General features: G+C 39.6%; 2 protein-coding genes across 2 annotated transcripts in view; one reads left to right on the forward strand and one right to left on the reverse strand.

The window, feature by feature from the left end:
- Positions 1-6082, reverse strand: part of LOC136253521 (nck-associated protein 1 homolog) — a 33275-nt gene extending 27193 nt beyond the window's left edge. The window contains exons 1-2 of the mRNA XM_066046194.1: positions 6011-6082; positions 4356-4404 (exon numbers count right to left, since the gene is read on the reverse strand). Coding sequence (XP_065902266.1) covers positions 4356-4404; positions 6011-6082 — 121 coding nt within the window. The remainder of the gene's footprint in view (positions 1-4355; positions 4405-6010) is intronic.
- Positions 6083-10956: 4874 nt separating this feature from the next.
- Positions 10957-12064, forward strand: LOC136252099 (fibrinogen-like protein A). The gene has a single exon (XM_066044474.1). The coding sequence runs from the start codon at positions 11153-11155 to the stop codon at positions 11909-11911; it is 759 nt and encodes a 252-aa protein (XP_065900546.1). The 5' UTR covers positions 10957-11152; the 3' UTR covers positions 11912-12064.
- The last annotated feature ends 40 nt before the right edge of the window (positions 12065-12104 follow it).

Consider the following 12104-nt stretch of genomic DNA (forward strand, 5'->3'; position numbering starts at 1 on the left):
TTCACACACTAATGTAGTTACTTAGGTTTGTGTGAGAAGGCTTGGTATACTACAAATGTCACTGTCAAGCTTAGCCTCCTAAATCCTACATCTGCCCCTGCACTCCTTGGTTGAAATTAAGCCACACCTAACTATCTAATGTGTGAAAAATGTGCATGCAAATTCTTTGGTTCTTGTTTGTGCAAGCTATAATTTTAGCTATACTGAAGCCTTCAGGGACGGATCCAGGGGGGGGGGGGGGGCTTTGGGGGCTGAAGCCCCCCCCCCCCCCCCCCCCCCCCCTTCATGTTTAGGCTTTACTTGATCAATATGCTGAGTATTATAATGAAATTTTGTCTTAGCATAATTATATGATCACTAGTAATACAAATACTCATAAAACCACCTTATAAACATCTTTCCAAGGTATTATCAGTGGATTTATGCTAAAGTTTATGCAACAAGGACCCGGATCAGCATTGGAGATGTACAAGATCGAGATACTCTAATAGAGCAGTCAGCTAACTACTCTAATAGGACATTCACTGGAAGCATGTAGTTGGTTCTGTTATGGAATTTTTCCAAATCTGCCTGCACCTATACATACAATGAAGTGAATTGGTCTGTTTAAAGGGCTTCATTCATCTACTTGTGTAGTTAATATGTATGGCAATACTTAATTCAGGTACACAATTTCCATTGAAAATGCTCTCAGATTTAATCTTGTATGCTCAAATTTCAAAATTTTCCACTTTCAACATTATTATTCTAACATGTACCTATTCAGTGTTGTGCAATTGTGAGAGGGGTGCATCATGTACTTGGTTGTCTGTACCTACCCAAACTTTCCATTAACAAAATACTTCAGAGAGCCATACCTATAATCTAAAGGCAGTATATAATATACCTACAGGCAGAAAATATAATGAATTTTATGTGGAAATGTTTCCAAATTGCAGTGTTTTAGCATCTATTTTTCAAAATTTTCCTGGGGGGGGGGGGGGGGGGGGGCATGCCCCCAGACCCCCCTAGTTCCAGCATGCTAAGTGTGCTTCGCACACCTCTACCCAAGAGATTAGTACCTTGAATTAGCCCCCCCCCCCCCCCCCCCCTTTTATAAATCCTAGATCCGCCCCTGGCCTTAACTCGCTTAGGTTGTTCAACCGACTGATAATTATCGCTCAACGAGATATGACAATTGAGGCAAGCTTAGAGTATGAACTGACTCCCCTGCCTTTGTCCTTGTTCAGTAACAAAGATCATAAAATAAACAAGGCAAACAAAGCAATTTTTTCCAACACTAGCCTGAAAGTGTTGACTGACCCACTCAACCTCACTGACCAACAGTCTGGTAGTGGATGGTGGATGACTTCTTTACATGGTGAAGTGGAAACAAGGCCATACTTGGCAGGAGATTGCTGACAGTTACCTGAGCTACGTACAGTGTCTTGGCAGGACTCTCAGAAGATCACCGTGGTGTTTGATGGCTACAGCAGCTCACCTAAAGATCATGATCACATTAGGCGTACAAAGAACTCCTGCTGTGATGTACAGATTCGACCGAATATGATGCATTTGACACCAAGGGCAAAGTTCCTAGACAACACTCATAACAAGAGTGAAATCATCCATCTCCTCTCTTCAGCATTCCAGAAACATCAGATCACTGTAGAGCTGTATGACAATGATGCTGACACTTCAATTGTGAAGGCTGCATTGGCTGCTGCTAAGGATGACTCTGTTGAGGTCAGTGAACCCCGTGGATGGTTGCTATGTTGCTATTCTATTTCTTATTATTTTCAGGTGCGGGCAGAAGATGCTGATGTGCTAATAATGCTAATACACCATAGTTCATACACCAATCACCCACTCTTCTTTACCACATCAAAGGGTTCTTATGATGACAGGAGAATCCAAGAATCTCTGTCTGAAAGACAGAGGCTCTACCTGCTATTTTGTCATGCCTTTACTGGTTGTGATGCTGTTTCTGCCATTGCCAGCCATGGGAAAACCACTCTATTTGACAGGTTTTGTGCTGGGGACATTGATGAACACATGGACACCTTCCTTGATGTACAGGCTAGTAAGGATGTGGTGATCAGGAGTGGCATTTCAATTTTCCAGCGCATTTGCCATGCACCAGGTACTGCCTTAGCTGCAATTCGATACAGCATGTTCTCACGAAGGGCTAATCAAACCAGAAACTCTACCTCCAATGGAGGGTGCAGCTACACAGCATTCTCTTCATGCCTATCTACAAACCCAGGACTGGATGCTATTGCAGAGCATGTCTTTGGACCCCAGTGGCTATGGATGGACATTGGGGAGTAATGGCTATGAGCCAGTTCCAACATCAGTGCGCGAAATAACAGTCAGGACACTGAAAATTTCCAGTCAATTACACTAGTTGTCAGGCCATAATTGAATTTGTCCAGAAACAATGTCCTTTCAAGGTATAGCACTGAGTTTAGAGTGTGATAGTAGGAGGCCAGACATAGTGACATTGGCATGTAATTGAGTTATGTGTTTATGGTTTGTGGTGTGGCCACAAAGCCATGTCCAAGAGACCAACGGGTTACATTGCACAGCCTGTTGACTCAGTTACTTGGAAAGTGTACTTATAACCTGTTAGCCATTACTAGCTTTTACTTGTGGTATTCATCTCAGGAGCGTACGCAGGAGTTTTGAAAAGGGGTTTCCACTACAGCTAAGTGACTGTTATATTAGAGTAGTTTATATTACCTGACTACTCTATTAGAGTATCTCGATCTTTTCACCAAAATCATAATTCAAAAACAATGCTATAAGTGTTGCTATCATGTTAGAAACTGTTATTTAACAAAGATAAATAAAATATGTTCTGTTCCATGATAGATTCCAGATTCTGGAAACCTGAAGTTTCAATTTCTTAATGTTTCAAGTAGTGTGTAAAATCCAAAGGGGTTTCCTGAAACCCCCTGGAAACCCCCCTCGGTATGCCCCTGCATCTCACTCAACTTGCATTTTGAGCTATATAGAATGGAGTTCATTTTTTACAATTCATAATAGAGGCACCATTTCATAGCAGCAATAGTATAGTTTGACTACATAGCTATTATATACTGAGTTAATTCTCCTTTGAGTCCTTTCCTACAAATGCTCCTGTAATAGCACTGAATTTATAGGACCTTATATGTGACCAGAACCCTAAAGTGTTGTGCTTATCTGATCTGTCACTGTTATTGAGTGAAAAGTAATAATCAGTTGAGTGAAAAGTAATAATAATCAGTTCAGTTGTACAGTGACCCCAATGTTTGAAACAAATAATTTGGCAAGAAATGCAAAAAATGTTCGGACAAATTGATTTATGTCCACTCAACTTTCATGGTGTCCTGACTGTGTCAGTACATGTTTAAAAAGTTATTTCGTGCACTGCAACATTAGACCCTATGGCACCTGAGGAACTTTTAAAGTTCATAAGCTGTAATTGTAAAGGAGATTGTAGCAACCGACGGTGCAGCTGTAAGAAGAACGATGTCAAGTGCATCTCAGCATGTGGAAATTGCAAAGGAATTATTTGCAAGAATTGCATTGATGATGGAGAGTCTGGAGAAGACCCAGACGTTGACTTATGAGGCAATAGACATTATCAAACTAGTCCTTAAGAAATACATGAGTTCAAACTAATAATAATGATAATAATAATGAGCGAATGTGGTCTTTTCATCAATTTCAGGAGTGGTTAAAAGCTTACAATGTATACATATTAAACCACATGATTTGCTGTACTAACAGCAAATCAACCATTTTCAAATAAGGTCATGAATAGTCCAACTTCCGGAAGTTGTCACGGGTTCTCCTAGGGGAGTTGTGTTTAAATCTTTTGAGGAGGGTTAGTAGACACCTTTACAAACTCATTGGTAAAAAAATTTCTTGGTAAGGAATTTATTCCTAGGTATGCCAAATATCTGCTAATATTCCCTGACTATATGTACAGTGTATATACAACTGTTCTCAGCACCAGAAATAACAGCAATAGTAAATCATTAATCTGATACAACTTTTCATGCCAATAAGGTCAGATTAAAGAGGTTTCAGTATAGAGTAAAAACTTACTTAACAAACCCCTCAAATTAAGGAACACAAAAGCATAATGTAGAGAAAGATTTTGGTGCCAGCAGCTGACTCCATACACTTCAACAGGAAACCTCTTTATTGCAGCAAAGATCAGCCAAAATGTCCACTACAGAGAGATATATTCCGCTATATAACCAATGAATAAGATTAGGAGACCCATGTACAATGTACGCAGGTACACTGAATATGCACAAAAGCAAACTAACAATAACACAATAACAACAGATGGACACAGCAATGACACAAACACACAAGCTTACACAAAATCCATTTCTTCATTCTCTCCAGTGATAATAGTTCACAAGGAAGCTGTATAAACACAAACACCGTTAGATACAATAACACACTGGAATCTGTATAATACAAATATAGTACCTCCTGACCAGCTAGTCAGATTATCTAACTTTCCCAGACTCAGTTTATGGATATAACAAGAGCTTATAAGTACCAAAGCGGTGCTTATAAGCTCCTGACTATATACTAAGTGCATTGCTGGGATCATAATAAAGTGTGCAGATACTGTATGTAGCATTAGATGGTTACCAAACCATCTTCAAATACAACATCCAATTCTAGATCTATTATTTCTCATTTACTCACTAAACTGAACTAGTGGAGCAGCACAATACAAGTAATGTAGTGTCATGTGATATAAAATATTTGTATATCACCTATCATGATTATTATATACATTTTTTATCACGATACAATGCATTATCATGATATATATAAATCATCATGAAGTCATGGTAATAATATTACAAATGTAACACTTATACACATATAAAGGTACCACCTAACCTACCGGAAGTCTCTATTAAAGAAAATAAGTTTTACAATAATGTCTTAAACATCATTTCTAGTAAACTTTGTGTAAAAGTACCACAGCAGTTTGTGTCACAATAATATCATGAGATAAAAGAGTCTATTTTTAATCACGATATACAAATTTATCACAACACACTATTTTATTGCAGGGGCGGATTCGGGGGGGGGGGGGGGGGGGGGCTTTGGGGGCTGAAGCCCCCCCTTCATATTTAGGCTTTACTTGATCAATATGCTGAGTATTATAATGAAATTTTGTCTTAGCATAATTATATGATCACTAATAATACAAATACTCATAAAACCACCTTATAAACATCTTTCCAAGGTATTATCAGTGGATTTATGCTAAAGTTTATGCAACAAGGACCGAATCAGCATTGGAGGTGTACAAGATCGAGGTACTCTAATAGAGCAGTCAGCTAACTACTCTAATAGAACATTCTGGAAACATGTAGTTGGTTCTGTTATGGAATTTTTCCAAATCTGCTTGCACCTATACATGCAATGAAATGAATTATTCATCTACTTGTGTATGACAATACTTAATTCAGGTTCACAATTTCCATTGAAAATGCTCTCAGATTCAATCTTGTATTGTTCAAATTTCAAAAATTTCCACTTTCAACATTATTATTCTAACATGCATCTATTCAGTGTTGTGCAATTGTGAGAGGGGTGCATCATGTACTTGGTTGTCTGTACCTACCCAAACTTTTCCATTAGCAAAATGCTTCAGAGAGCCATACCTATAATCTAAAGGCAGTATATAAAATATCTACACTAAGGCAGAAAATATTATGAAGTTTATGTGGAAATGTCTCCAAATTGCAGTGTTTTAGCATCTATTTTTCAAAATTTTCCTGGGGGGCATGCCCCCAGACCCCCCTAGTTCCAGCATGCTTCGCTACCTCTACCCAAGAGATTAGTACCTTGAGTTAGCCCCCCCCCTTTTATAAATCCTAGATCCGCCCCTGTATTGATATGTCACACATCACTAAAGTACTATACAGGGTTTTTGATATGTATGGCAACACTAGACATACATACATACATACATACATACATACACACACACGTTAGTACATACCTCTCTACTGGTATTAGGTTGTAAGATCATGTTAGGATTGTTAGTGATGCTGAATACAAATTGAGACTTCATCTAGAACAGAAAATGTGTGACTTGGTAAGCAAGTATGTGTGTGTGCGTGCGTGCGTGCGTGCGTGCGTGCGTGCGTGCGTGCGTGCGTGTGTGCGTGCGTGCGTGCGTGCGTGCGTGCGTGCGTGCGTGCGTGCGTGCGTGCGTGCGTGCGTGCGTGCGTGCGTGCGTGCGTGCGTGCGTGCGTCCATAGTATAGTGTGTGTCCATAGTATAGTGTGTGTCTGTGTTATGAGTGTGTCTCTCTGTTAGGGTCCGCAACGTGAACTTTCGACATCCGAGAATCAACTACCAAACCACTCACAAATGCTAGGTTAGGTACCACTTAGAAAATGCCAGATTAGTGTTATTTTCATTAACGTCTTGTCGTGCAAATCGGCGAATATGCTTACAAATTACGAGATTTTTTGCTATATCTTCAAGTAAATGTCTTCTAAAGCTACAATACACACTCTCAATCTTTCTTGCTAACTGTACTCTAAACTAAAACCATCAGTGGCTGCATTGTCTGGAGCGATTTCCAGCCGCAGCATCGCGAAAATGAAATTTCGGACTCGAAAAAAGTTTCGATGCCACTGAAGCACACAGTAGCGATGCTAAAGTAACCCTCCCAGGTCAAACTGGTCTGGCATGGGTCCAACTACTACCACAGCAAATATCATGGAATTCCAAAATTGTTTGCCATCTGGCTGAACTCGACGGCTGTCAAAAATTCGTCAAAAATGCCGATTTTATTCACTGACGGAAATCTTTGCTAGCCAGATGTGCTAGAATACTTCTCAAAAGCTTGCTAGACCCATAGCCAGTAGCTTTCATTCATAGGGTTGGTCTGGCAGCTCTTCTAGCGACCTCAAAAACCGCCAAATGCCGATATCCACGAATTTTGCCGATATCGACCAATTTACAATGCGTTAAAGAAATCTTGCACATCAAACGTGATGCTTTGCCTCTCTAAAGTCATGCTGCATCCTTGTTTAGTTATATTCGTCCATAGGGTGGCACTGCATGGCGGCGCTCTTATCGAGGCCAAAATCCATCAAAATGCCCATCTCACCATTTGTCATCAGTTTTAGGAAGTTTTAAAAGTCAAACATGCTGGTTTGCCTCTCTAAATCTTTACTGGACATTTCAATCACCTTCGTCTGTGTAGGCACCTTTCTTCAGTTTCTTGAAAATGTCAGAGCACGCCAATTGGGCGCAACCATCAACACCACTTACTGCTTATTTGTTTCATTGATTCCACGAAAATCCAGCAGAAATATTACATAACCCAACTGGAGTTAGTCAAGTTTTAAATATCCACCCTTCGGAACTCTACACGAATGGAAATTTCGATTGTGGTTTTTGATAATCGGAATTTTCATTTCGGTAATCATTTGTATAAACCTGTAGAGTACAATATTTAGAGCTAGACTAACTCCATTTTCGCTCTATTACATTTCTGCATGTTTTCCTGTCATTTTTGCATGGAACCAATGAAACAAAATAAGCATTAACTGTTGCGCCAAATTGGCGTGCTCTGACGTTTTCAAGAAACTGAAGAAAGGTGCCTACACAGACGAAGGTGATTGAATGGTACAGCAGGATGTAGAGAGGTAAACCAGCATGTTTGACTTGTAAAACTTCCTAAAACTGATGACAAATGGTGAGATGGGCATTTTGATGGATTTTGGCCTCGATAAGAGAGCCGCCAGTACCACCCTATGGACGAATATAACTAAACAAGGATGCAGCATGACTTTAGAGAGGCAAAGCAGCACGTTTGATGAGCAAGATTTCTTTAACGCATTGTACGTAAATTGGTCGATATCGGAAAAATTCGTGGATATCGGCATTTGGCGGTTTTTGAGGTCGCTAGAAGAGCTGCCAGACCAACCCTATGAATGAAAGCTACTGGCTATGGGTCTAGTAAGCTTTTGAGAAGTATACTAGCACATCTGGCTAGCAAAGGTTCCCGTCAGTGAATAAAATCGGCATTTTTGACGAATTTTTGACAGCCGTCGAGCTCAGCCAGATGGCGACAATTTTGGAATTCCATGATATTTGCTGTGGTAGTAGTTGGACCCATGCCAGACCAGTTTGACCTGGGAGGGTTACTTTAGCATAGCTACTGTGTGCTTCAGTGGCATCGAAACTTTTTTCGAGTCCGAAATTTCATTTTCGCGATGCTGCGGCTGGAAATCGCTCCAGACAATGCAGCCACTGATGGTTTTAGTTTAGAGTACAGTTAGTAAGAAAGGTTGAGAGTGCATATTGTAGCTTTAAAAGACATTTACTTGAAGATATAGCAAAGAATCTCGTAATTTGTAAGCATATTCGCCGATTTTCACGACAAGACGTTAATGAAAAATAACACCAATCTGGCATTTTCTAAGTGGTACCTAGCCTAGCATTTGTGGGTGGTTTAGTAGTTGATTCTCGGAGGTCATTATTTCACGTTGCGGACCCTATCTCTGTGTGTGCATATGAATATCTATTTGGGTATAGCAAAATTTGATCTCTGCAACAGCAGGAGGGTAATTTATTACTGTAATTTTATTTATAACTGGTTTATTAGTTTGTACTAATATCACCATATAAGGAATGGCATGATAATGATTAACCATTTAGTGATTCAGTGGCTGCTTATCAAGTTACAAGTCACACAGACATCAAAGAAAGGATATCTTGTGCATCTATGTTACTTCTTTATAAGGAATATAACTGGCAAGCATGGGTGTGTGGCATGTGTGCGTGTGCATGAGGCAACATTGCCAAGTGACTAGAGCATCCAGGTTTGATGCCTGGTTATGCCCAGTTGGTGTTGTTGTTATTTCTTCCAAGCAAGAAATTTTACTCACGTTGCTCCAGTCTACCCAGCTGTATACTGGGGACCTGGTGGCTTGGGACTGCCCTTAGGTGTTGGATCATGGTGGATATTTTTAGGATCTGTGACCTCTATCAGTGAGACCAAGAATTCATAATAACTTGTACAGTCCCCCTAAGAAATACTAGTCCTGCTCCAGGAGGATTTGCCTGCACAGACTGGAGTCACAGCAGCATACAAAGCAAAGCTTCCGATAGTCATGCGAACACAGTGCTGCCAAGTTAACCAGCACTGGGATGCCTGTGCACCACTCAGGCACTGACTATCCCGCATGGTGGAGACTAGGAAGAGCCAGGATTCTTGGCCTTGTAAGCCAACAACAGGGCATTACAACAAGCATACACATCAAGTATACTGCAGAGTTGCTGTTTGCAAGGCAACTAATTTAGGTCCCTGTGCTGTTCTTGGGATGTCTCTCTTCTGGACTAAATAAAAACACTTAAATACGCTACTCAGAATGCCTCGGCCAGGTAGATAATTACCTAGTTGGGATGGAGGATAAGTAATGAAGCATGTGTGTGAAAATGTGCATGTGGGTATGTGTAGTATGGGTCTGTGTGTAGTATAGTATGTGTAGTAATTGTTCCCACAACGTGACATGTACAGTGTACACAGTGTTACAACTATGCAATATATACAACTTACCTGGTCACCAGGGAGATTGCACCTGGTATACAATTTTGGTAGTGACATTCATGCATTGAGAATAACCCGTAGAAGGGATATACAAAAAGATTTATATCTCCAATTATGTTAAAGTATTTAGAGGTGCTACTCTGGTCACCACAGAAACACAATTAACAAAAGCATCAAGGGTAGTTAGACAACTATGGGAATCACTAAATATAATAATAAAAGTTCAATTATAGTAATAAAATTGTCTTATCATCATGGCAATATCCTTATTAGGAATTAAACTTGCAGCTAAAAGCAACTGCAGTTTCAAGATAGTCCAGATTGCTAGATGGCCAATTGTGCCATTTTCCCCTTTAAAATGTTTAGGGAGCCCTGGAGAAAAAAATGTACCTTTTTTCAGTTTTTAAGCACTGTGCATGCCAAAGTAGCTAATTCCAACCCAACAAACTATACATTTCTGATCATGAGATCGGCAATCAATACTCTATCTATTGAGCATATAAAAAGCCCTATTTCCAAAATTTAAAACTCAGGCTGGAATGCCTACTACAAGGTGATATGTTTGAGCCGATCTCTCTAAAGGATGATTTGAAATGTAGCGTGTCTCTTTAAAAAATTTACTTGTTTCGAGTGATCTCTCTTTACAAGATTACTTGACCTCTCTACACGGTGACTTCAAATGGATTTGAACTCTTTGCAGGATAACTTGCTTCTAGCTGATCTTTCCACTGAAAGAGTTTGTTTGTAGCTGAACTCTCCACAGGGTTGCTTATTTCTAACTGAAACACTCTACAAAATGTCTGTATAGGCTGTTTCTAGCTGATCTCTCTATTGGTGGCTTGTTTCCAGCTGAATTCTCTACAGGGTGAATTATTTCTAGCTGACCTCTACTGAGCTCTTTACGGGGTAACTTAAAATGTAGCTGAACTCGCTACAGAGTAATTTGTTTGTTGTCTTCAGGGTGATTTGTTTGTAGTTGAACTCCCTATGTTGTTAGCTGAACTCTCTAAATGGTGACTTGATCTTAGCTGAACGTTCTAATAGAGTGACTTATTATCGAGATATAACATGTGACTACGTATTACAATTAATACCTATAAACTGCATTGTTTCCTTATTTGGCTAAACAAATATTGATATTATTATCAGTAGCGATCATCTGATATTAATTTTCCCTTATGTGGTATTGGACCAACTATACTAACTGACCAGATAGCTACCATTAAAGGTTTAACCATAATGTGATTATTTGTAACATGAGTAATGTGATTTTAGTGACAAATTAGTGTATTTTTATAATGCATGACATTTAGCTACCACATTTGGTGATATTCTGCACAACAGTACACTACACATTTCACTATAAATAGCAACTACAACTTGGCTTAATAAGAAGAAGCAGAAAGACAAGAAAGAAGACTGATCCTTCAGAGGAAAGAGAACAACAGGAGCAGGATCCTGACAAATTGTACAGTGAAACTTATAGGACTATAGCTCAATAACAAGCTTCTAGTAACTGTCTTCATTCCACTCTAACTGATCTACCAGACATTATCACCTACAACAACGGTTATGAACATCATTACACAACTTGTCATATTGACACTGTCACTACTACTGGTCAATGCTGATCAATACTGTGATAACCTCCTCAAACAGTACAACACATTCAAGACCAAATGCAGTCCAGACTTGATAACTATCAACAGTTGCTGTGACCTCACTGGCTTTACACTCAGTAAAGCACCTTCTGCTGTCTACCAGATGATGACAAATTGTAATTGTGGATCTCCTTTCAATACAGTAACTGCTGATGTCTACTGTGACATGAACACTACTGATGGAGGATGGACTGTGATGCAGAGAAATAGGAAGGATAGTACAGTGGACTTTAATAAGAACTGGATCCAATATGAGGCAGGATTTGGTGACCTTAGTCAGGACTTCTGGTATGGTCTGGAGGCAATTCATTGTTTAACACAAACTGGCCAATGGGAGATGAGAGTAGATTATCAAAAGAATGACAAGACCTGGTCCTACCTCCACTACAATCAGTTCAGTGTAGGAAGTGCCAGTGAAGAATACCCACTGACTATTGGAGGGTTCACTGCAGAAGGTAGTGATTGGTTTACCTATCATAATGGGATGAAGTTCAGTACTCCAGACAATGACAATGATAAGACAAGTGGTAACTGTGCAGCTAGTGGTAAGAGTGGATGGTGGTACAATAGCTGCTACAACATCAACACCAACTCACAACCACCTTTTGTAAGTGGCAATGTACTCTTCACTGAGATGAAGATCCGTCCCAAGGATTGTATCACTCACTAATTCATACTCACTCTTCATCGTGACAGATACAACACTACACATATCACTATACACACCACATGTTGTATGACACTCATTAGCTTTTGTATTTGTGACAATGTACACTTTATTAATGAAGTGAGATTGATCAACTGTATCGGAAATTTACAAACTTTAATAAAAAAAATTAAATGATAAAAAGGAGGAAGGAGGG

The sequence above is a fragment of the Dysidea avara genome, chromosome 4 (genome assembly GCF_963678975.1).
Source record: "Dysidea avara chromosome 4, odDysAvar1.4, whole genome shotgun sequence".
Lineage (NCBI taxonomy): Eukaryota > Metazoa > Porifera > Demospongiae > Dictyoceratida > Dysideidae > Dysidea > Dysidea avara.